At 38.1% G+C, this 25,532-nt stretch overlaps 1 protein-coding gene across 1 annotated transcript in view; it reads right to left on the bottom strand.

Moving 5' to 3' along the window:
* The window catches only part of NELL1 (neural EGFL like 1), a 709,438-nt gene that overhangs the window by 335,866 nt on the left and 348,040 nt on the right, over nucleotides 1-25,532 (bottom strand). The window contains exon 16 of the mRNA XM_015586345.2: nucleotides 20,665-20,790. Within this exon, the coding sequence (XP_015441831.1) occupies nucleotides 20,665-20,790 (126 nt within the window). The remainder of the gene's footprint in view (nucleotides 1-20,664; nucleotides 20,791-25,532) is intronic.

The following is a 25,532-nucleotide window of genomic DNA, read 5'->3' as shown; positions in this document are numbered from 1 at the left end:
TTGGAATCACAAGGGATGCTAGGAGGCTTACCATGAAGTTGCACCATGGAAGTCAGAGCAGAGAGATGAAAAGATAGGGACCAGGTCTTTGAAGACATCTCTGTGTTGCTCTGTTAAATCAGTCAGCAAAACCACTTAACTTCTGGACATATGTGTACATGAGCCAGTAAGTCCCCTTTATTGCTTAGTCTATTTGCAGCTAGAGTTTCTGTTACTTGCAGTTGAATGTATTTTTAGCAGCTACTGTAGTGCCCACTACACAAAATACTTATTGATCACCTATAATGTGAATAAATATTTATTAAGTATTTACTCTATACCACACACTATTCTGCTAGAGATATTTGGCGGCAATGAAAACTGACAAAAAAAAAAAAATCCTTGCCTTCATAAAGCTTATATTCTAGTGGGAGAACCAGACCATAAGTAAGGCAACTGAGTCAAATGGCATGGTTGATTGAGAAACATTACAAGAAAGAAAAATATAACAGAGAAGAGAGAAAAGAAGCTTCAGCAGGGACAGAAGATTCTCTCTCTTACTTTAAGACAGTATTTGAGGGATGGGAGAAGGATGGACTTGTTCTGTTCTGATTCTACCTGTGCCACTCTGCATTACCTAGAGGATATCACTCAATAATCCTCCATTAGAAGTACAAGCCCTTGATATTTCCCACTTCCGTTACTCTTACAAAAGTACTCCAGTGAGGACACTGCATGGCAAACTGCCACATCATTAGCTGACTTAGTTGAAACAGAGCTGAGTATTTCCTTGAATCTGATGAGCTGCATGCTGGGACCCCTAGTAATCCGAAAACCTTGACACAAGACCGCACAAATAGGAGAACGTGCACTCATACACTGCAAAAAGAAAGGATCTCCCCATAGCCCATATTTTCAAACAGAAACTATCATATCTTCCTAATTACAATTCATAACATTCTTGACTTTTCGTTGTTTGAAAGTGATTTTTAAAGTTGCTAAACACTCATTGATAAATCATGCCTATTCGCACTTGGATTTCAAATTTCATATTTTGACGTCTCAAACCCAGCATGTTCCACGAAACATTCATCTCATTTTATTTTAAATATTTTTCCAGAAAGGTAGGGGGGAGATTTTTGTTTTCAGGAGAAAATTTCACAACAGGCTCTCCACCCAAAACAACACTTGGGTCAAAACAAACCATATATTCACTTTTCATTTTCTTGCTGCTGTGTCTCAGGGTGATAGATGGCCTGCCTCTGCTTTTGCCCTAGCAGAGAAAGCATAATCTCTTTACGAATGCACAGGCTATTGCCATGGAAATGAGCATGAGGTAATAAATATATCATTATGAGTGCCATCATATCTAGTAGGTGGGTAATGATAGCACTTTGCATTTAGAATCTTTTCGGTGATTTATAAAACATTAACTTAGTAATACCCCTAAGGCCCTAGGGAGGAGAAGGCTGATTTTATACCAGTTTTGCAGATGGGGAGACTGAGAGAACAATTATGAAATTTCCCCAAGAACACTGAAGAAATAAGAATTAAATGTCATTCATGCAGAGCTTTCAACACCAGATGCGGCTGTTTAACAATGCCATCAGGTTCTCCCCATCCTCAGACAGCAAAACACCTTCGAAAACAAAGTGCTGAGAATGTGACAGAGCAATAAAGTGTATGCTATATTTCAAAGGCCCCTCCAGGGGGAAAATGTAACATTTCTATTTGTATAAAGTAGAACTGGTTTTCTTAGTCTGTGAAAAAGAGAGGAAGGAAAACATATTGCATAAAACATAATGAATGAAAAGATGGCGTTAGTGCATTGCCGGACATGAATCTCTACAAGTTCACACGACTTTCACAATAGATCCCTCTCCCTGCCTGTCTCCTCTAACCTTTCCTTCTAGTCTTAGAATAAAAGGCTTCCATCCTTTTCTATAAAGCCAGCTCCTCCAACTGTACCCTGCTTGCCGACAATGATGCCTTTCTCTTAAGCATCTTCAATCCACTTCTCCCATGTAACTTTCAAATATTCTCATCTTAAAAGTTGGCTTTAGATGGACAAAATATCTTTCAGATGACCTTACTATTCATTTCAGATTTCTCTAGCATACTTTCTAACCACTTGAGTGCCCAAATCCTCCAAATTCTGACCACTGTCCAACTTTCTATCAAAATAAGTCTTTCTAAATCCTACACTGAAGATGGCAATGATTCCATTGTTTAGAATACTGCCAATGACTCTCTTCTTGCCAAATATAATGGGATTTTCTATGTCTTCACCCTTCCATACCTCTCTATGATCCTCTAGCAATATTGTTAACCACCAACTCATCCTTTTATTTCCATTTTATAATCTCTTAATTTTATTGCCACTTTTACTGCAGCTTCTCCCTCCTCCTTCAGTGAAGATCTCCATATGGGGTTCTCCTTCTGGACGCTGGCCTTATGCATTTTTCTCTATACACTTTCTTATCTTATTTGCATACCTGTATCAAGATGACTCATGTGTCTATCTTGAATATCTACCTCTAACATGTAATTCGGCTTAATATTTCTATCTACTTAGTGAATTTGCCTTATAAGCGGGGAGGAGAGCTCCATTGCTTTCTTTACTCCACAGTTCATTCCTCTCTCCTCTCCAAGAGTAGAGAATACCAATCAGACTGAGTCGTATTTCAAGGCATTAAGTGGGTCATGTTAATTGCAGGTAGAATTATGCATCTAAAGATAGGCCTAACCACCTTGTCTTCTCTTCACTTCTTTAATGGTGAGCACTGGACATTTTGGTCCATAATGGAGAGTTGGTGATACAATTTGGACCTGACTGGTGAAGAACATGTCTCTGTTTAAACTTGTGATTAAATTAACTATTGCAGACCATTTTTGCACCATAATCTTGTTCTGGAGAAAATGGACACTAACCCAAAAGATGATAATAATAATAAGGAGTAGTAGTTGCTGTCGTCATCTTTGAGTTTTCATTTGCCACTCTTGAATCATCCGGTTAAATATAATCTAATACCATTTCACTTTATTAAACCACACTGACATGTCTGAATAAATATTATATTGTCACTATAAATGTGACCCATATTGTTCTACGCCAAAATGACTCATTTTTCCAATAAAGCTATTTCCATTCATGGAAATGCCAGCTTTCTAGTCTCACAAATAGAAACAAGGTAATTATTTTCTAAATATTTCCCTCTCTTTAATCTCCTCTACTCAACCTGTCAACCAAGGCCACCAGCTTTATCCAGGCTTTGATGAACAAGTTTACTGTGTAATCCACCAACTAGTCTTCGAACATTTAATCCTTCTTCCAATGCATTCCACTGCTAGATAAATCATCTAAATACCTAGCAGAGGAGTTTACAATGGCTCCTGATTACATATTCATATCTAATCTACTCTGGAAGCCCCATAGTCACTCCACATCTGGCTCCTCAAAACTTTCCAGATGGTCTTCATAAATTGCTCCAAACTGCAAGGCCTCTTCCTTCTTTTACCTTCTTTTGTACTTGGAGATAGTACTACAGTGGAGAGCACTGCTTTCAAGTTATTCCATGTATAACAGAATTGTTTCCCCACTTCTACATTAAGTTCCTTATTACGGCCATGTCCTGTACTACCTTCTCTGAACTCACCAACACTTCCCCGAGCCCTACCCATATCCAACACTGCTCAAAATATAGCAAATGCTACATAAATGCCTAATGATTGACCAAGAGAGTATAACCACTGTTGTGATCAATAGTGACTATCCTATCATTGCTACAGTTGGATAAACTTTGAGTGGTTCCATTTCAGTGGTAACATTTAGAATTAAACTAAACACCTTACCAGGCATGGTCCACATGGCCCTACATGAACCTGATCTCTCCTCACTGATCTAACCTTTATCATCTATCTCACTCATGCTAGGCAGGACAGCCTTATGGTTCTCAAACACGCCAAGCTCAACCCATTTGTAGGAAATTAGCACTCAGTGTTCCCTCTGAGTGGAATGTTCTCACCGAACTTCTCATTGCTTATACTGTCCCCTTATTAAATTTTAGCTCAAATAGATCAGTGCCTCAGGAGACCTTCTCCTACTGTCTTTTATAGAATAGGCTTCTTGGTCGCATCAATCATGTTCTAACCCTTTACTCTTTTATTTCTTTTCACAGCACTTAAAATTGAAATAACAAATCACAAGATATCTTTTATTTATAGTTGTTTCTTAAACAACTATTTCTCTGTCTGGAATATAAACTCCACAGTGGCAGGGACTGGTCTGTCTTGTGCCTTACTATATATCCAGCACCTAAAACAAAGCCTAGCACATAGCAGACACTCGAATTTTTGTTGAATAAATGATTGACATAAAGATCATAAAGATCTATTTTGCAACTTCTTAAATTCCTTCGGCTGACAACGAAGCACTAAATGTCTTTGTTTAAGGTCATGGGGTAAAAGATAAGCGACATTCTAGTCATGGTAGTGGGGAGGGGCTCACCTGTTAGAATCTGAAAATAGTTTGCAAGAATTCAGGCATGAAAACAAAACACTGAATTGAGGGAGCAAAACCTGAGAAACAGTCTCAAAAGGTAAAAGGCAGTGTTTCAATTATTCTACTTCCAATCTACATAATCAAATTAAAGCATATAAAGTAACTGAGGGGAAAGAAGAGTTATATTTATTGAGCAACTACTATGTTGCAGATATTGTGAGATACGTAGTTATATGCTGTATTTGCGATTCTATGTGCCCCACTTCCGCTAAAGGTTTTATATTTATCAGCTCACTTAACTCTCATATTATGACATGGTAAAAAATACTGCTATTGTTATCATTCCTATTTTACAAATATGGAAACAGGCTCAGATAGGTTAAAGTGCTTCCTGCAGGTTACATGAGTTGTGTAGATCTAAGATGTAAATTCGGGTCTTTCTCGCTCCAAAGCCTGGGCTCAACTCTGTACCATACATCCTCCATCCAGTTGGTAAATCTGATCACATCAACAAACACTTCTTGAATCATCTTCATCTGTTCTCTAAATATCTAGACTGCGCCGGACAATTACACACTTCTCTGCTTTGGTCCTTCACGAGTTAACGCTCATGGGACCTGTGTATACATACCTAAGAAATACAATCATCATCACACCTAAAAAGAGATAATCTTCTTTCCTTCCTATCACTCAAGGAATCCACAGAGAGATGTTTTTTTTTTTAAAAAAAAAAAAAAAAAGCTACAAATAGATTGCTTATCTGACCCACATTCTCCCCACTCAACAAATATTTGCTGTTGAATGAGTGACTATCAGAATTGTCAAAATCAAGGGTTCAAAAGCAAAAAGCCAGAAGAGCACAGAAGCTTTTGGTGAAGGGTGTCCCACCCTTTCAAGAGCTCTCATCACCAGTGAAAATTAAAACACTCACCATGCTTTGACTCCTCCCAGGCCTTCCACTGGGGAAGTCTCCTCACACAGTAACAACAATAAAACCCAATCTCACGGCGTCAGAGCTACACATTCAAAGAAACTTTCTTTGGTCTTCCCGGCCTGAAGTGCTGACTTTCCTCTGACCTTCTCAATCACTCATAGCACTTAGAATCATAGCATTTCAGAGACCCTGAAATAGAGGCCTCCATCTTCATTTCACCCAAGAAGAAAGGGGACAATTTTGTAAAGCATTCGATCCAAAGTCAAAAAGCTAGTAATAGTCAAAGCTGAGACTTGAATGTAGGTCTTCTGACATTTATTTCCTACTCTTTTCATGATCTCCCATCCCCTCTTCTTGCCTTTACCACTCACACCCCAATTTAGGCCAATCCTTGAGGAAAGGCACAATGGGTACCCATAAACATTAACCCAAAAGCAGCTGTGTTGCTACTTTGGCTCTGTTGGCACCACTTTAAACAAAGAGCAGAGTGAGTATCAGAGGGGTGACATTTACCAACCAGCGTTCAAAAGCATCTATGAAACTCCACATGGAAAAACTTCAAAGGGGAGACCAGCTGTCCACCCTGAACCTTTGTCTCCAGTTCTCCTTAACAAAAATCTCCTGATGTGCAAAGGAAGGTTCTTTGATCACTTGTATGATAATTCCAAGTCACAAGTCAATAGTGGTTAATAAAACATCATATGGCCTGAGTCAATATGCAGAAGTTACATGAAATATTCATTGAAACAAACACTACCGAAGAAAGAATGTCCGTATGATGTTCACAGAGTCTTTTAAAAAATCTGTTTAAAAGTTTTAAACATAAAACTAAAAAGCATCTTTAAAATAAAGTTTTACAAATCAAACAAAATTGCAATTACAATATTCCATGTGATTACAGGGGTACATTTAAGGCAAAAAAAAAGAATTGGTGCCTATCATGACAGGCACTGTGGATAAGGAGATGAAGGGCCATGATTCTTAGCTTCAAAGAGGTAAGAGCTTAATGGGCCCTCTGAAAGTCAATTTATAATATAATATTCTCATGCTATAGATGAAACTGAGGCCCAAAGAGGTAAAATGACTTACCCAAGGACACATAGGGTTTTAGTCTAGATTAAAGTAAGTCTCTCTAGTAACCAATATCAAATTCTTTCCTCTCTATTTCATTCCCTTTGGCAAACTAATCTCAAGCATTCATTTTGAATGCTCACCCAAATTAGTTGCTTAAAATACAGATAGTCATATTGTTTCTAAACATGGATCATCCAAACAATTATATCCATAGAAGTCAGCTTCTGAACTTACTATATATGTATATATAGTAGTATATATTATATATTATATATAATTATTATTATTATTATCATCACAGTATATACATTAGAAAGGACTTTCAGAAGTGAATAAATAGGTACCACAGTTGGGTGAGCATGCACATCCTAGTTGCAAGAGGAAAAATTCCAACATGAGGCATTCTAACATCCCTCCTCCCCTGCCAGTGTGCACTGGTTCCCAGATGCTCAGAATGGAACTGTAGCCCACGTCCATTTGGGTTTTAAGAGAATTATCTGATGTTATCAGATGCCCACAAATAACCTTTCCTCTGATCCCTGCTTCATAGCCCACTAACACCCACTAGTCTATTACCTGTTGCTGAGCAGCCCGCTAGGGACCATGACAACATGACAGCATTAGTTCTATGCATTTCATACACACTGTCCTCACCTTTTTTCTAGCTATAAGAACAAAGCCAATTGATGACAAAGCCCCAAAGGACATATTGCCAACCAAATACAAAATACTAACCTTCTTGCAAAAAGACTGTGGGTGTTTGGGGACCAATCACATAATATATTTGTCCTCTGCATTAAAAAGTCGGAGCTGTAACATTCTTTTCTTTTCTGAATTATTTATCAACAGCAGGGAAAATGGAAAACCACAGATGTAAAAATAAAGAAAAAAGCAAGGCTCTTTCAGCTCCCTGGTTGCTTAGAGATATTTTCTGGCCCCAACTCTAGAGTTACCACATTTACCCTGTAGAATTAAATGTGGAATCCTTGTCAACAATAATGGGACATGGGTACTGAATTCCCTACATGCTGTGTTCAAAGTGCCTTTCCTGAACTTTGTCCTTTTAAAAGGGATATTGTCCTAGTAATTGCTGGGCCATTAAAGCTTTACTTTCCATTTAAAGGAAAATATAATAACACCCCATTTATCCAATGGCCCAACTTCTATCATCTTCCACTCTTAAGAGCCATGACCCAGAGTCTGTGTAAGGAATCTCTGAGGCATATAACAGCTATGAAACCCATGTATTTTATTACACCAAAGAATACTAAAGACACTTATAAGCTAAAGAAGGGACAACTAGAATTTACTGATTTAGCAAGCCTCCTTATCTAATCTTGAGTCACTCAGTAGATGGCTCGTCTGTCCGTTTGTTGGTCCCACTACCTAGAACACTGTTATTCCAAAATCAGCGTGGTTCCTTCCTTCACTTCTCCCATGTCTTCACTTACATGCCCCGCTTACAAGTGAAACCTTCCCAGGCCACTAACTGCCCACCCCAGCATCCCCATCTCACTTTCTTCCCTTTATTTAACTCCATAGTTCTTATATTCTGACATACTATACATGTACTTGTTTACTGTTGACTCCTCTCAACTAAAAGATGAGTTCCGCTGATAGTAAAGTTTTGTCTGTTTTATTCACTGATGTATTTCTGACATCTAAAATAATACCCAACACTTTAGTGGATTTCTCAATGGATATCTGTTTAATGAATGAATGAACTAATGAATGAATGAATCACTATCAAAGTTATAACAGAAGTTGATGCCCAACAGGTGTTGGGGAAGCAAGGAAAACTATGTAAACATTATTTCTATAGTTGACTCAGTAAGAAGAGATCTTTCTCTGATGGCATTTTTTCCCAATTTTCTTATTGTGGTGTAATATGCATAACATAAAATTCACCATCGTAGCCACTTTAAAGTTCAGTGGTATTAAGCACATTTATATTGTTCTGAAACCATCACCATCATGTATCACCAGAACTTTTCATCTTATAAACTGAAGCTATAAAACCATTAAACAATGATTCTCCTCCCCACCCCAGCTGGTAGCAGCTACCACTCACCTTTTTATCTCTATGACTTTGACTCTAGATATCATATATAAGTGGAATCATGCAGTATTTGTCTTTTTGTGACTGGCTTACTTCACTTACTTCTGTGCTTCATCCATGTCGTAGCATGTGTCAGAATTTTCCTTCTTTTTAAGGCTGAATAATATTCCATTGTATGTATATACACATTTTGCTCATCCATTTATCTGTCAAGGGACACTTTGGTTGCTTCCACATTTTGGCTACCGTAAAATAAAGCTACTATCAACATAGTCTTTAAGACCCTGCTTTAAATTATTTTGGGTATACATCCGGAAGTGGAATTGATGGATATGACTTTCAATCTATTTTTAAATTTTTTTGAGAAAATGCCAAACTATTATGCACAATAGCAGCACCATTTTACATTTCTCCCAAGAGTGCACAAGTGTAGCAATTTCTCCACATCCTTGCCAACACCTGTTATTTTCTGTTTTATGGCAGTTTGGTCCTGAATCTCTCATTTAACTCATCACTTGTTGGGTTTCAACATAAATAGTAATGCAAACACATATTAATGAAGCCAATATAAAAGGTAAAGAAAATAAGATTCCAGGAGTAAAGTTAGACTAACAAACCTGAGAGTAGAGTCAAAAAGAAATACAAGATAGGATAAGAGATGAAATAAAATAAATAATGTTCAAAATTAGGGGCGTAAATTCAAAACATCAGTAGCTTTGAGAGGTAAGCATAATAACATGCTCGTGTTATGACTTGGTAGTTTTCTAAATCCTAAAAATAGATAGAAGGCACTACTCTCTGGCCTCTCCTATGTGCTTAGCTCCAAATCTGTGAACTGCTCCAATCTATCCTTAAAACATAATAATAATAAATGGTTTACTTGAGGCCAAGAAAAGCATCACAGAGTATATCTACACTTGATTCTCTCCCGGGACTGTAAGCCACTCAGCCTTGGCTGCTGTGACATAACGGTCTTTTAGTACCACACACTCTGGCTCAGAATTGTCCCCTCGCCCCTCTTTCGCACTGACAGGTAGGGATGATGTCTACTTCCTTTGATCAATGCCACATTTTTAACATAACCACCTCAAATGGATCACCTACTTAAGAGAAAAAAATAGCTCTGTTAATGAGAAAATACTCTAAGGTTTTAGAAAATCCACTAGCAAGACCTCTCTAGACACATTTCTCTAACAATTAATCAAAATCAGAATCAAAAGACTATAATTTGAAGGTGTTTTCTGATGCCTTATATGTCTCTAACACCCAAGCTATTTGAAACATCTGATGTTTTAATGCTTTCCCCACATTCAACTTACAAACCAGAATGGCAAAATTAACGCCAAAAGTAGAAAAAACACTAGCCATTCTAGGAAATACTCTTTGAATTTTAAATGACAAAGAATTTAACAAGGAAATGTGAATATGGGAAACACATCTCACCTACAAGGCAAGGGCTCAAATGAAACATCTCTATCCATTTACGAAGTGTTCTTGTGTAAAAGACTTATGCGGGGTCCTTATTCCGCCAAGATGCGTGTTAAGATTACACAGTTCTTCAGGGTCCTACTTTGCTCTGAAATGTCTCTTAATGAATAACACCTGAGAAACTCTGATTCCTCCCTCTTCGTGATTCCTAAGCATGTGTATTTCCTGCTTGGGGCCTGAACTTTGCTCTGTAATTCACTCTTCATCCAAATTGAAGCAAAACAGTGATCATCATCTACCATAACAGAAGAAAAAACACGTGCATATAATAAAGCCAAATGAAGATAGAAAGGTAGCTGGATGTTAATACTTCCCCAATATGACATAATGCACATACCATAATGATGCATCCATAGGAGAGAATATTTTTCAGCAAAGAATTTATATTTTTTGAAGAAATTCATGAAGTAGAAAAAAAATAAAGTATTAACTAGTAACTGCAGTGTGATGTCCACAATGCAAAATATAGATGTAGGCATAGAAACCTGACTAGAAAGAAATACTTCTAAATGTTAATAGAAGTTGCCTTTACAGTGTTAATATATGGATGGTTTTTACTTTCTCTTTATTCTTCTAAATTTCTTAATGTTACTATAATATACACATATTATGATTATAATTATAAAGTCTCTTTTATAATTTTATTAAAGTGCTATTTTATTTACATGTGCTCTGCATGCTATAAATCCCCTCTAAGGACATTTCCCAAATGCCAAAGATTCCATTCTGGAGAACGACCTAGACCAAGCATGACATTCCATCCTTTTCCCGAAAGCAATTTGTCCTATGGCCACTCCTAAGCACTAACTAGATGCCAATCAGCAGAGCTGAAAAGTGCCAAAGGAGTTTGCAGGTTAGGGACTTCCCTTCTCAGGGAACAAAATTAAAACTTTAAAAGGAGCTTTTGGATCATATTCCAAAGTTCTGGTCTACAGCAAGTTACAAACTAATGACTACAGAAGAGATATTTTCTTTAAATAAAGAACTGTATTCTTTGCTAGTTACAAACCATTGTGAAATCAAGTCAGTCTCCTTCTTAACGCATTAGTCTAACGCATCTGACTGGAGCCTCATGTTCCCAGAGAATCTGGATACTTTCTACAGAGATTGAGTTTCTCAAGGCGAGTAGCCTCCAGATGTATTTCAAGGTGCCTTGGAGTCCTCTGAAGTGCTTCAAAAGTCACTTAGTGAGAACAGGAGGAGAACGATTTTTGGTGAAGAGGTCTTAAGACTTCAGTACTGAGCACCATCTAAGAGTCAGTCATTGGGATAGGCTCTTTCAGGGGACTAACCCTTAAAACTCAACCTTCTCTCTTGGTGTTATAAACTGAAACATGGAGAACTTCAGGAATCGCAAGATCTCACAGCCTGTAAATGGCAGAGCTATGGGTTAAATAAGATATTCTTGGCAACATTTCCCAGGATCTTGGTGTCATTCTTAAGATGGCTATTATTTACTGAGCATCTGCAGACTCTATTGCATTAGCATTTTAAAGTCATCTTTAAAAGGGTTTAAAGAAGGTTGCTTTTGAGTCCCTGGATTTAGAAGGCCTGTATTCTTGTCTCTGGCTCCACTATATTTTTGACTCTGACCATGGACAATTCCTTAACCTCCTTGCATTTGAAGTTAGAGTACTCACCCATAAAATATAGTAATGCCTAACATTTATTTTGTATTTTCTCTGTCCTCCTCCCCCATTCACTTTACAGATATTATCTCATTTACTTCTCCAAGAATCTGAGAGAAAAACATGTCTGTTTTCTGACAGTTGATTCAAGGTGATGCTACTAACAAATGCCCAAAGTTGGGGTAGGAACCCAAGCCTGTCTGACTCAGAGCCTTTGTTTTTCCTATTTCTACACAAGTCACCTCCAGGTCACACTGTAGACCAACAAACATGGAGACTGATCTATTTCTAAAGCACCAGTCACCCTATTAATTCTCAATTCTCTTAATCCACATCTCTCATTCAACATCAAAATCAAACTGCTTCAGATACCCTTTTGTGGAAAACACATTATCTCTACCATGTAGTAACTAATGTCCTTCTTTCTCCCAGCACCAATGCTCTTTCCCACAGCATTTATTGCCTATACCTCACAATTTAGCTCTCAGTTATACGCTCTATAAAATTATTCTTCTTAAATGTAAATTTTATGTTCCCCAAAGAGACCATTATCTCCTAGGGGTCAGGAACCATATCTTACAGAATCAAGGAATTACAAAAGTAGTCACTTGCAAAAAAAAATTTCTTAAAGAAGCTGAACTCTTTTCAAAAAAAACCTTATTTGGAATCCCAGCTCCTCTGACTAAAAATTACTGAAGTAGTTAAACCTTAATCTTTCAAAGTCCAAAGGAAAATGTTGAGTTGGTGACATTCATTCAGTGAGATAGTGGCAGGGGCAGAACTAGAATTTTTATTGCCTGATTCTCATCCAGTGGTTGCTTTGCTATGGAAATCCTGGGTCTTTTCTGTCTCTCCTCAGTATCTCTATCTTGGCCACAATCCCCCTTCCCTCCTGCGAAAAAAAAAAAATAAAAAAGCTGGATCAACAGCCTTGAATCTGGGAATCATGCCAGAAGGGCTTATGAAAGATATTGCAAGTAGGACCTCACTATCATATCACCTTCTAGGATCCTCAAAGGAGGAAAACAGCAAAGTATGAAAATAGCCATACTTTAGAAAAGTATGAAAATAGCCATACATATGCATTTACTCAATCTTTGAGATGAAAATATAAAGTATAAGATCACTTACTGGCTTATTAAAGAGAAATATCATCTGATTGTGTCAACCAAATGTGGATGCAAGCAGGACTTCCAGACTGCTAAAGAAACCTAATCAAACTCCTTTATGTGAAAGCTTAATTGTGATTCTGAACATACAACTCCAACAGAGTGTACAGAAACATTAACAAGGCTTTTACAATGAATTTGGGTCAAGGGCAACACAATACTTAATAGGTTTGTACACACAAACACCCTGGGAGCAAGCTCCATTATTTATCCTACTTGCTGTGCCATAGCCAATGTAGTTCACATCCTTTACCATACATGCTGGAATAAAAAAGAACTCCCTCTTAAATCCAACTAGGAAGCCAAACACTGGAACAATCCTTCAGACTTATTTTCATCCTGAAATCTCAAGGGAAATGCCCTTTGATATCCTCCGTAGGCCATATTTGCTGGCTTTAGTACACCTTAACGTTATTTTAACACTATAATTACCAAATTTGATAAATATTTGACCTTTGGCTTTTCCAAGACTACATATGAAAAACAGAAATTGCCCTGAAAAACCAAACATCCCATGAATTTTCACCCCACAATCCCTGGTTAGAGGGGCCACTTAATTTTTTCCTGTGCTCTCCTTTTGTTGATTTTTCCCTTTGACATCTGGTGCGTAGAGAAGCCCAGTCACAATACGTCCATGCAAGTAATAATGTCGTTTTGGACAATTTCTTTAATTATCTGATTGCCTCTGGTATTCTCTTCATTCTCCAACCCTCTCCGTTCCACAAAATCAGTGGCTCTCAACCTTAAGTGCACACTAGAATCACCTGGACGTTGGAACAAAAACACTGAAGCCAGGTCACAGCACTAGACCAAATGAAAATCAAAATCTCAAGGGGTAGATCTCAGTATCCATTTTTTTTGTAATCGTTCGTTCGTTCGTGTCGTAAGTGATTCTAATCTAAGGTGAGAGTGGAGAACCTACATCCTAAAAAATTAGGACTTTGGAATCCTGCTTTTGGTACTGTCACGTCCCTCCTCTGAAGGGGAAAGAGAACAATAGAGCCAACTATCTATTTAAAATAAGAAAAGAAATAAATTGTCAAACAAATCAAAAGGCAAATGCTTCCTAACGATGTTCAGAGCTTTCAGTTGGGTTTTGAAATATCCAAAAGTATATGACTTATTTGCCTTTTCTTATTCAACATTTCCAATAAATGCTTTCTGGTATCTTTAATAGAAAGTCGTTTTGCACTCTAAAGCACATGATACAGAGTTTTTCACTGAAGTGAAAGTAGTCTCCATGCTACGTGCTTGAAAGTTAATAAGCAGTGGTTAATTTATTACTGTTTTCTATCAAAGTGGAGAACGTTCTGTTTTAGCTCCATTTCATATGGCTCTGTACAATAAGAAAACATCGGGTGTCTCATATTTGAAAGTGTACTGTTTTCATCAACCTTAAGAGAAAAGCATTTTCCAGAAAACTAGTCTGCAATTTCTATCAGTTAATTTTTACTCCTAAGTCTTTTAAGCTGTTGCCTAACCTCTTTTCATTACAGGTATTTAATTTAAACCATTAAATTAATAGACAATTATATCTCTTTAACTAAGCTTGCTTGGACTATTTCAAACATATACTTACTTCAAGCATTCACTCATGCCAATAGCAAGAAAATAAAAATCTTTTTAGCAAGGTAATAAAAATCACACAGGATATTTCTTATCTCACTTGTTCTCTTTATTTCTTACCTTCATGGGAGGTTTTCGGCATAAAAATGAATGCTTACCCATTACTGTCAAGTACCTGTCTTATTGCTGCATGCTTTTGTCGTAAATCACAACTATCCTTCTTTAAAGCTGCCTGAGTATCTAATGATAACATCTTATCACACAGTCTAAACACGGGAGTTTAAATGGGGATAAATGAAAAACAGAGGCCAACAAATCAAGCAGGTTGACCATTCCAAAAATCATAGGGTATAAAAAAAAGACCCCTCCCCCCCACACACACACCTCAATTTCAGGGATAACTCAGTTTCAAAATTCAAAAATGTTCAGAGTGACTCAGGAGTCTATTACAGGCGAGAAGGTGGTTTTGACTCACCAATTCCAAGGCCAAAAAATCCCCATGTGTCAAAGGTCAAATATTTTAGATTTCACCCTTTCAAAGGCCAAAGATAACTTTCTTACAAAAAAGTACAGAGCCTCATATATAATCCATGGTTCTGTCAGAGACTCTCCAACTCCCAGGGTAATAATTGCTTCAGAGCACATTTTTAAGTTCTGAATAATTATTCTCAAGATTGATCCTTCGCAAATTTATTATCCTATAAGATGATTTTTTTTTCCCCACTTTTTAACAAGAAAAAAAGGTAGGAAAAAGCTGAAGTTCCTCTTCTGTTTGCTGCACTGCCTTCCCCTCTAGTTTGGCATTTCCTGCCTCAGGCTCAGCTTTTCTGAAAGGACCTCTGCCAGTGGCATAGATTTCAGAAAGGCTATTTTGGGGTTTTTCTTTGGAACTTGTCAAGGACCAAGAACTACAGGGGGTTAAAAACCTAATACTCATCAAAACTCTACTAAAACTTTGAAGAGAGATGGATTTGGTAAATTTTAGAACATTTTTGATGGTGAACAAACATTTGTGTTCTCATTTGAAGTTGCTGACTCATGAACCATGACCTTTCTGGGCACAGAGATCATTTGTCACTAATCTCAGTGCATATTTCCTAACGCTCATGACACACACTAATTGTATACTGGATATAAGAATAAAATGAATAAATAAAGGAACGAGTAAATGAATCAATTATTCAATAAATCAATGTATCTCCAAAGCTGATATGTCTTTTTTAACTCTAGGCTCACCAATTTTTGTCAAATGGAATATTTCAATATGACTACTGACTTTGAAAAAGTTAGTGTCAGGCTAGATGACAGACTTAAAAAAAAGGGAAAAAATAACCTTGACATACTTGGAAAATCAAATGAACAGTAGCGGCAGATGCTAATTGATTTGGGACAGAGAGCAGAATGATCTTTGGAAATAAGAAATGTCAACAATAAGAAATGCTGTGTCAGGAACTCAGGGCAAACAAAAGATGCCTTCAGGCCTCTCAATTTCTCCTAGCAAATTGTCTTCTAGAAATTAAACAGCTGAAAAGACATAGTGGCAGACATCTATTATACACCTCATTTATTACACAAGCAAATAACCACTTAGGGGAAGAAGTCTTCTTTACCAATAAAGAAATGACAGATTAGCAGTGGGGACTCACTCTGTCTTGGAGAGTAAAGAGCACATTTGGCTCAACAGGATTACTTTCAGGAAACCAAGGTAAATGTCAAGAGTTCCAGCTTACTTCAAATGTATCTAACGGAGGCCCTTGAATCTGGTCCAGAGGAGAAATAACTGCCAAGGAGAATGCTCGTCTCTTAGCTCTCCTCATTCCCATCCATATTCCCCGCTAGAAAATCCTGATGTAATCCATGCACTGTATGCTAACATGCCTCAGGAAAATCCAATAGCTACTCCTAGCTTGCAAAAATCATTCCAAACACTGCATCTTAGCAATTAAGCACTCTTTGCTTACTGCATTTTGCTTGTACTCCCATCACAGTACTTAGTACCATGTGCTTAATATCATAATCATTTTTTGAGATTAATTTCCCCATCACATTGCGAACGGCTTTAAAAAAAAGCTTATTTTAATCAACAACTTCTCACATCAAAGGAAACAAAATGTGTTGAGAATCTATTGTCTGTCACTATGGTATTCATTAACTCCATTCGCCAAATATTTCTGGTTCTCTACCTTTCTAGGCACAGGGTAGCACGGCATTTCCTCATCCCCTTATAGTTGGTTGAGGACTGGTGACTAATTCTAGTCAATGAGTTACGAATGGAAAGGATACATGTCACCTCCTGGTAAAAAACATTTAATGGATGACACAATACCATCCAGATTCTCTTTTCCCTGTTTTGGTGGCTGGCCACATTCACAGCAGTGACTATTTCACCACCTTGTATCCAAAGTAATTACGATGAGCTGAGCACCCCTCCTGTAAACTGATGATAGACATACTGCATGAGCAAGAAATAAAATCTTGTCTTTCTAAGTCACTCGTATTTGGGGTTGTTACTTCAGAAGATCCTAACTGATTGATAAGTGTGCCATCACAAATATTTTTGCATGTATAATTTGATGTTTACAATAACCTACAGATATAAAAGATATGAGCAATATTTTATAAATGTACTTTACAGAAATAAATAATAAATAATTATGTATTATTTACTCATTATTTAATAAATAAGTAATCAGCCCAAGGCCAAGTAGTTTTATCCATTCCTTCATTCAATAAATATCTACTGAGCGCTGCTCTGTGCCAGGCTATGTTCTAAGGAGCCAAGATAAAGTAGTGAATGAAGAGGAAAAGGTCTCTGCTCTCATAGCTTACATTCTACCAGAGACATTTTTTTAAACTTCACATACAAATAATAAAAACCTCAGACAGTGATAAGCGATATTTAGAGAATTAAAATCCAGTGATAGGACAGAAAAACGGGTGGCTAATTATATTAATCAGAGAAAGCCTCTCTGAACTGATTATTTTTAGGCTGAGATATGACAAGCAACAGCCAGTTGTGCAGATATCAAAAAAGGAGCAACAGCCTATGCAAAGGTCCTAGGGCAGAACAAGATTGTCGAATAGATAAAGTGTTAAAAGTCAGGGTGGCCACCTCACAATAGACAAAAATGGAAAGCGTACAAGAAAAAGCCAGAGAGGTAGAAAGGAGAAAAGCCATATAAGTTTTATATCGAAATAAGGAGTATGAATTTGATTTTCTGGGCAATGGGACCCACCATGAGAGTTTTAATCAGATGTGTTTGATTTCTGCTTTAAAGAGTTTGTTCTAGCTGCATGTGAAAAGTGGACTGGTACAGAAAGTTCAATGTGGTGACTACTACAGGAGTCTACAGGGTATGGACAGGAGACAGATGTAGGACAGGGTGTGGAGAGTAGAGTCAGCGAGACTGGTGTGTGGCCTGAAAGTGGAGGGGCATCAGAAGGATAAGAGTCGAACAGAACTTGGCTCAAATAACTGGGTAGATGGTGCTTTTATTTGCTGAGAGGGAGAAAAGTGGAAGAGGAGGAGGTTTGCAGAGGTGGAAGAAAATCGATAATTTTATCTTATACATGGTAACATAAGATGCCTATAAAATATCTATGTGTAGATGTCAAGTTGAATATATGATTAAGCTCAGGAGAAAGATTAAAACTGCATAGAAATTTAGGGGTTACTGATATTGAGTGTCGTTAAAGTCCTAAAATAGAATGAAGGCATCTGAAAAGAATATAGAGATGAACAGGAGAAAAGAATCCATGGCAGATTCTCCAACCTTTAAAATGTCAGCAGGGGAAGAAGAACTGCTGAGGATACTGGGCAGAAATGGAGATATCAGGAAAATCAGGAAATATGATATCTCAAGAGTCGAGAAAAGAATGTATTTCAAAGAAAGGCATGGTCAGCTCTGCTCAATGCTCTGAAAAGTCACAGAAGAACGTGAGATTTAGCAAAATAGAGTTCATGGCTGACCTTGACAAATGTAGTCTTTGTGGAATGGTGAGGATGGAAGCCTTACCAGAGAGTTTGGGGAGGGTATGAGCTGAGTATGTATCAACGATGACAACAACAGGAGACAAATTAATTAAGAATTTTCCTGTGTGAATAGAAGCAGAAAAATGGGACGGTGGCTAGGAAGAGATCTGGGATCAAAGAAAGATTTTTCATAAAAAAAAAAAAAAAAAAAAAAAAAGAAAGAAAGAAAAAAAAAGGATCTTACTCCCTTACTCCCAATTCTATGACCAATGAAACACAAAGCCTTCACCAAGACCTCCGCCTGAGGTTTCGACACCCTATACACACGTGTTCTATTTACGTTGTTCGCCATGTTAACCTGCCTTCCATTGGAGTGGGGAGGGGGGGTCTCCCTTAGCACTCAGGGTGGGTATTCATTGCTGAAGGTTTGAGGGTCGTGAGGAAAAACCGCATTACATACTGCAGAGCAAAACGCAAACAACAACGAACCTCACATTAAATATTCCAAGCCTTAAAGGTCCTTTCAGTTACCCTTCTTCCACTGCTTGGTCTTCCCTGGCCCTCTGTCCTCCAGAGCACCAAGCCCTCTGCTCTCCTTCTGGTTCCTCGCTCTCCTCCCTCTTGTTTTGCTTTCTTTTGTTCTAACTTTTCCGTTCCCTCTCAGACGAAATGCATACACACAAAGCAAAAGGTCTCTCTGTGTGTGTATGGGTGTGTGTACTTTCCTGCAGAACTGCAGTCTTTCTGGAGGTGGTGAGAGGAGTGGTCTTCTACTCCAAACAACACAGTTTCCTTTCAAAAAGTAATTCTAAAGCCAGTTCTTAATATAATACATTTTCCATCTTGTCTCATATATAAACCACCAGGCACAGCATCTGTCCTTACTAGGCTTTCAACAAGAACCAGGTCTTGCCTTCCTCCCTCAGTGAGAAAATGAATGCAGACGTGGTATTCTGATATAACTTCAACAAGTCCTTTCCACACAACGGGGCCTTCACTAAGGTCTACTGAGCTGCATGATACGACACTGCTGTGTTGGGAGGATATTCACTGGCTCCTTCTTATCTTAAGGTTAAAATAAGGCAAGACATTGATTTACTATTGAGAACAGAGAAATAGTCACAACATCACAGATTTGGGGGTTGTGTTTGTTTGTAGGTCCTAAATGTTTAGATCTCAGTATGCTATGTTTATGCAGTCTTTCTTTTTTCTCTAGGAACTTTAGTTACAATATATAAAAGGTAAATGAGATTTGGCCTTCTGTGGCCACTAAAAACCTATATCAATCTGAGATCACCAGCCCCTCAATTGAAGAAAAGTAACATAAAAATCCAACAATCCATGGCAAAGGTATTTGAACATACAAACATGCTTCTCTAACTTTTGCAAATTTCGGCCCTTCTAAAAAGGTCACTCAGAATAAAATACATTAAGAGTGGCATTCCATTCTGAGTGAAGAATCAAGTTTTTAGACGCCAATGTTACCAGAATAAAGAAAAAGATGCAGGAGTTAGTAAAAAGTACAACATGACTAACATCCTGTATTCGAGGGCCCTTTCCTCATTGGATTCAAATTGGTCGTTTAAAGACATTTGGCCAAGAGAAGAAAGACTCAGAATCTTCTGCCACCTTTAACCAATTTACTGTTCATGTGTCCATATACATAACTGAAAGTATAGTGAAGCTCAAAGCAAATGGCCCACAAAGCCAGCATTGCTCACACAAAGGCACCACCCACAGTCTCTGGAGTCCCAGTTTAGGACAGAAAGCCCAGTGACATAAGAAGAAGAGAAGGGAAACTAACAATTAGAATATAATCAAGAGTCTTGACTGGTTCCCATATGCCCAATCCCTGCCCTGCCCATCGGGTACTCCTGCTTCCCCTTTAAATTTAAACTCTGTCTTTCCTAATAGGAGCAAAGTACATTTTCTTTTATACAAAGCACTTCGTCATGATGGAAAGAAAATAGTTAAAAAGTCTGATACATTTTGCAACTGATGACTCTTAAGTCCCTCCGTGTTACTATAGGCAACTGGGACTGCAATATCAAATCATATGCCCATGCATGCGTGCTCACACACACAGGCAGAAATACTGGGAGTGAAATTAAATTATGCAGTTCAAATTTTTTTATTAATTGCTTTTTCCTCAAAATCTAAGGGTAAAATAAAACAAGGGAAGAACTAGTTGGGCAAAAATAGTACTTAGTGCACTTGGAGCTAAATGTAACAACACAGAATCATTGCAGAGAAGGGTTAAATCAGAAAAACAACATTGGTCCTTAATGCTCACCTGTACAAGAGAAGTCATCCACGCGGATATATCCCGGAACACAGTCACAGCGATATAACCCAGGCAGGTTGACACACACAGTATTGGCATGACAGTAATGCATCTTAGCTGCACACTCATCAATATCTGAAGGATTAAAAAAAAAGAAGCAATATCATGGTTAGTCGAATGATTAAACCAGAGTGCAATCTTCCTCCAATAAAATCAGAAAAGGTGAATACCCATTGAGACTAAAAGAAAAAGCAAGATATATTATAAACACAAAGCTCAAGTGCGAATTCAGCTGGTGTATTAGATCTCACCTTGAGCTAAAAGTACTTCAAGAAAGATTCATGGTGCAACACAACAGTTAAAAACTCAAGAAGTATGAAGACTGAATTTACTATTATTAATCCCTCATTGTGGAGAGAGCTTGATTTACATGTCCGATATCAAGTAGCTATGTGCCCAGTGAGTTGATACTAATTAATATTTATTAGGTGTCCACTCTACATGGTATAGCTGTTATCAGCAAGATCAAGGGAATCCATCCCCTCTCTGCTTATGTGTCTTACTAAGACATGCTTTAATCCATCTGTTACAAAATGATGGTGTAGCCAGTTTCTCCCATGTTATATGGTGAATATAGATAGCAGCTGTTGTCTAATGCAAATTAATGTCTTTCATCTCGACCTGGAAACCCATCCCATGTGACAGAATAATGAACTGATTCAACAAAAAGATCTTTTTCTCTTTAGAATGGAGGTCAAAGAATCACTCGCTTTCTCATAAAAGTTCACGATAATAATTAAAATAACTTATAACCTTAAATTCAGAGTTCAGTCTCTTCTGGAGTTGTTTTAAAACATGACCTTATGCTCATTATATTCGGACTGCTTATGTCTGATGGCTAGGAAAACAGAGGGATATAAACACAACACAGGAATCCAAGATAGAAAAGGTGAATTCTTGTTCTGGTTCTGTTAATTACTAGTGTATGACGTGCATTTAATGACTCTCTGAGTCCCAGGATCCTCATCGGCTTTTCATAGGGTCAGCTAGAAACCTACAGCTTTATATCTTTATATGCAATTTATATAACTTAATCCACATGCAATTCCATGAGTAATGTACAGCATTTTAAAGTCTAGAAAAATGAGGCTGAGAGAAGTTAAATATCAGGCACGAAATCATCTTATTAGAAGATGCTATCCCCAGGATTTGAACTTAGAAGTCAATTTCTTATTTACTATGATTTATTTCATGAAAGCACCTTGAAAGTGAGTCGAACATACCATTACTATTAAGATAATCACTGAAGTCCTAATACCTTTCCTTCATGTACAGAAACAGAATAAAAACAGCTACGTTGAGTCACTAGAAACCTTTTATTTATTTATTTTACAAGTACGAGTGAATTATTTTCTAATAAAATGATCCTGAAAAACATCAAATTCTCTTCAGTGCTAAAGATCTGTCAGCCTATAAAAATTCTTGTGGGGTAACTGAGGTCTTGGAAGGAGACTCACAGTTAGCAAGACTTCCATAACTATAAGAACGAAACAGCAGAAATTAGTGAAATAATTCATGCAACCAACAAAGTGTTCGATCTGCACAATACTATGCACTTCCCAAAGTGATCCAAGACAATGCATAATAAAAACAAATGAGTGACAGAAATACAAAAACTATGTAAGAGTACACTGAGGAAGGGTAAAGGGAACTCTCCCAGAAATTTGAGATAGGACAGTAACTGCACACATACATGAGATGTAGTTCAAGTCTTTCTGGCTGTCAGGGCAGTAAAACTCTTTAACGAGTTGAAACCAGGCATCATTTAAACATTTTGCTTCACAGAAGAGTGAATATTATGAAAGTCAAGACGAAACGTCCTTGAGGAAAGGAGTAATGATCACTTTTGTCTCCTGCTGCTAAGAAGTTGAAGAGATAAAGAAAGAACTAACCACTGGATTTTTGGCAAGAAGTTCACTGTTGACCTTGACCTAAATAAGAGTAGTTTGGGGAAAGTGTTGGGACAAAACCTGACTGGAGTCAATTAAAGAGAGAATGGAATATAAGTGAGTGGAGAAAGAAAAACAACGCGAACCTTTTGAGATATTTTCCCAAAAAGGAAAGTGGGGTAGTAGCTCTAGCAAGACTTTGTGATGAGAGAGTCTAGTGCAAAGACAGAAAAGATCACAGCATATTTGTATGCTTTTGGGAATGATTCAGTACCAGTGAAGAAAAATGGTGATACAGAGCAGATCACTGCAGGAGCAGTTTTAGAGAAGGCAAGAGGATCTGAGCACCAGTGTACAAATGGAGCAAAGCAAAGTAAATAACAACAAGAATGAGGCCAAAAGATAAGGGAAGAGGTGAAGATAGACTGGCATATTTGGTGATGGGAAGGCTTGTTTTTTCTCAATGAAATGAAAAAAGAAGGTAACATCTGAGAATTATGAGAAGAAAAAGGTATTTGATGTTTAAAGAGAAGGGAGTGGTGTTTATAATCATTTTGGAAAGAGGAAAAGAGAATTTAACAGAGTGTGTAGTAGGGTAGCTGAGGAGCCACTAGTGATTTGTGGTCATATGTTAAGTGAGAGCAGTCAGCATGGCCACGTGTTTTTCTCCAGTCCCATTCAGATGTCTGGGGCAAGTCCAGAGTAATTAGAAAGTTCAGTGTAATCAGAGATGAGCTTTTAGGTAAATAGATGAGTGAAAAAGAAAAAGATACAAGAGAATTCAGGGTATAAGAAAGGAGGTGATGATAACGAGGTGCCAAGGAACCTCAACAATTAAGGAGAGAAGTGAGGACGTGAAGGAGGTAGACAGTTGAAGTGAATTGGATATTATGGTGGACACTGTGCTGCACAGCCCAGACATCTCTATAGGACTAAAGAACTTATTCACGCAGCTACTGAGAATACTGCCTGCCAATAATCTTCAACTGTATAGCCTTAGGGAAATTGTCCCTAGCTGAAGAGAGATGGCCTCACACTTCCATCCTAAAGGCAACCTACAATAAAGACTGACTCTCCTTCATCCCAACTCAAGATAATTCTACCCCAGGTTCAGAGTACTCAGTAGGATTGAGCTAACTTCTACTTCTACCCATCCTGTCGCCTTTCCTTCCCCCACAGGTGTTTATCCTTATAGCACTCCCTGATAAACTTCCTTGCATGTCAGTCTCCATCTCAGAGCTTGCTTCCTGGAGAACCCAAACTGCAGCAAAAACACTGTAGAAGGCAAGAACGATACAGGGAGAGTGCTATAGTACATGAGCTGGAAAACTAGAAAATGGAGCCATAGAGTGGTGTGCTCGGCATTAAGGTTTTGGAGGTGACTTAATTATTGTGGGTTACAAGGTCTCTCACATGACTACAAAAGAGCAGAAGAGCAGACCATTATAAGTGAGAGGTTGGGAACAGCAAGAGAAGCCAGGTATCGGAGGGGGTTATTGGCATTAGTGTCATTCATCAAATATTATCAGTTCTCTTCCCTCTGGGTACGTAAAGCAACTGTACTTCCCATTCTCTTCAAAGTACGGCTATATGACTAAGCGTGAACACTAATTATCTCTCCATTAAACTCTGAGAAAGAGTGATAAACAAAATGCCATCATGGACCTCACAGCCTGGTAAACGTTGAGGCAAACTTGGTAAGTTCTACCAAGAATGTAAGACTTTTTAACAAGGGGATCTGACCTACTCATGGAGGGACAGACAAGGATTCTTTTTATTTGAGACCCGAAACAGATGTGAAACAGGTAAAAGGGAGGGAAATAACATACTCAATAAATAAGAAAGTTTGAGAAGAATTAGAGGAAGGAGTTTTGCCTATTTAAAGTGAAACTAGAACTATAAACTCGGGCCAGATCCTGCTGGGCCTGGTAGGACACGTGAAGGAGTCTGGACTTTAATTGGTGTAGTGACACCATCCAATTTCTGTTTTTAAAATATCACTCAGCTGTAGTGAAGAGAATGGATTGGAGCAGGGCATGCTAAAGGCTAAATCATGTTGCTATTTTACTCACAGAGATAGAGCCATACTGAACTCCATCTCATTCTGTTGAGATGCCCAGACATTCTTTAAGATGAGAAACTAGTCAGGACTTGCCTTAGAGGCAATTCAGTTCTTCAACCCATGAGCCATAGCTTCCAATGAAGCTGCTGACTGCAATGAATGTGTCCCTATCATGGACCCTGTCAGCTCCCCCAAATGGAAAGCCCTAGCTCATTTCCCTTAGGCCACTGGATAAGTGCCGAGAGGTGTTTGCCTCATCTAGATTTGAAGGAGTTACTTGGCTATAACAAGTTTATTTTAATTCCAGCAGCCGAGCCATTTCCTTGTTTCATAGAATTCTAAGGCCTTGGATAAAAGTAGTTTCAAAAACCGGACATGGGAATGGTTAGAATAAACCCAGTGAGAATTTCTCAGACAGATTTATCCAACTCTTGCTCTCCACAAGTCACCCAGACCCCCTGGCCATATATCCCTGCTGTTCTGCTGATGTGTCTTTGAGAAGGTTTTGTCTTCAGTTCTTACCACTGGTAATTTCAGCTCTTGCATATCTGATAATTTCCTGGTAGCAGTTCAGAAAAAGACAGCACCAAAATAAAGCAGAAAAGTTGACAAATGTACCAGAAAATTAAACTGTCACAACCTTATCTTTGTTGCTTATCCCCTATCGTGCAAACCCCAGATATAAAAACTACTTCTTGGTATAAATGAGGAGGAAAGAAATTAAAGTGTTTGAAGTCATCCAGCTGAGCCCCTGGAGAAAAGATACTGGAAAAAAGTAGGAACTGACAACTTCCCTGGTTTCTGGATGGTGATGGGGTGTCGGGGAGGAGGGAAGGCGGGGGACGAGGGACAAGGGCGGGCAGGCG

Source organism: Pteropus alecto, unplaced genomic scaffold (genome assembly GCF_000325575.1).
Source record: "Pteropus alecto unplaced genomic scaffold, ASM32557v1 scaffold71, whole genome shotgun sequence".
NCBI lineage: Eukaryota > Metazoa > Chordata > Mammalia > Chiroptera > Pteropodidae > Pteropus > Pteropus alecto.
Note: the sequence above shows the minus strand (reverse complement) of the source record. Positions and strands in the feature narration are given on the sequence as shown.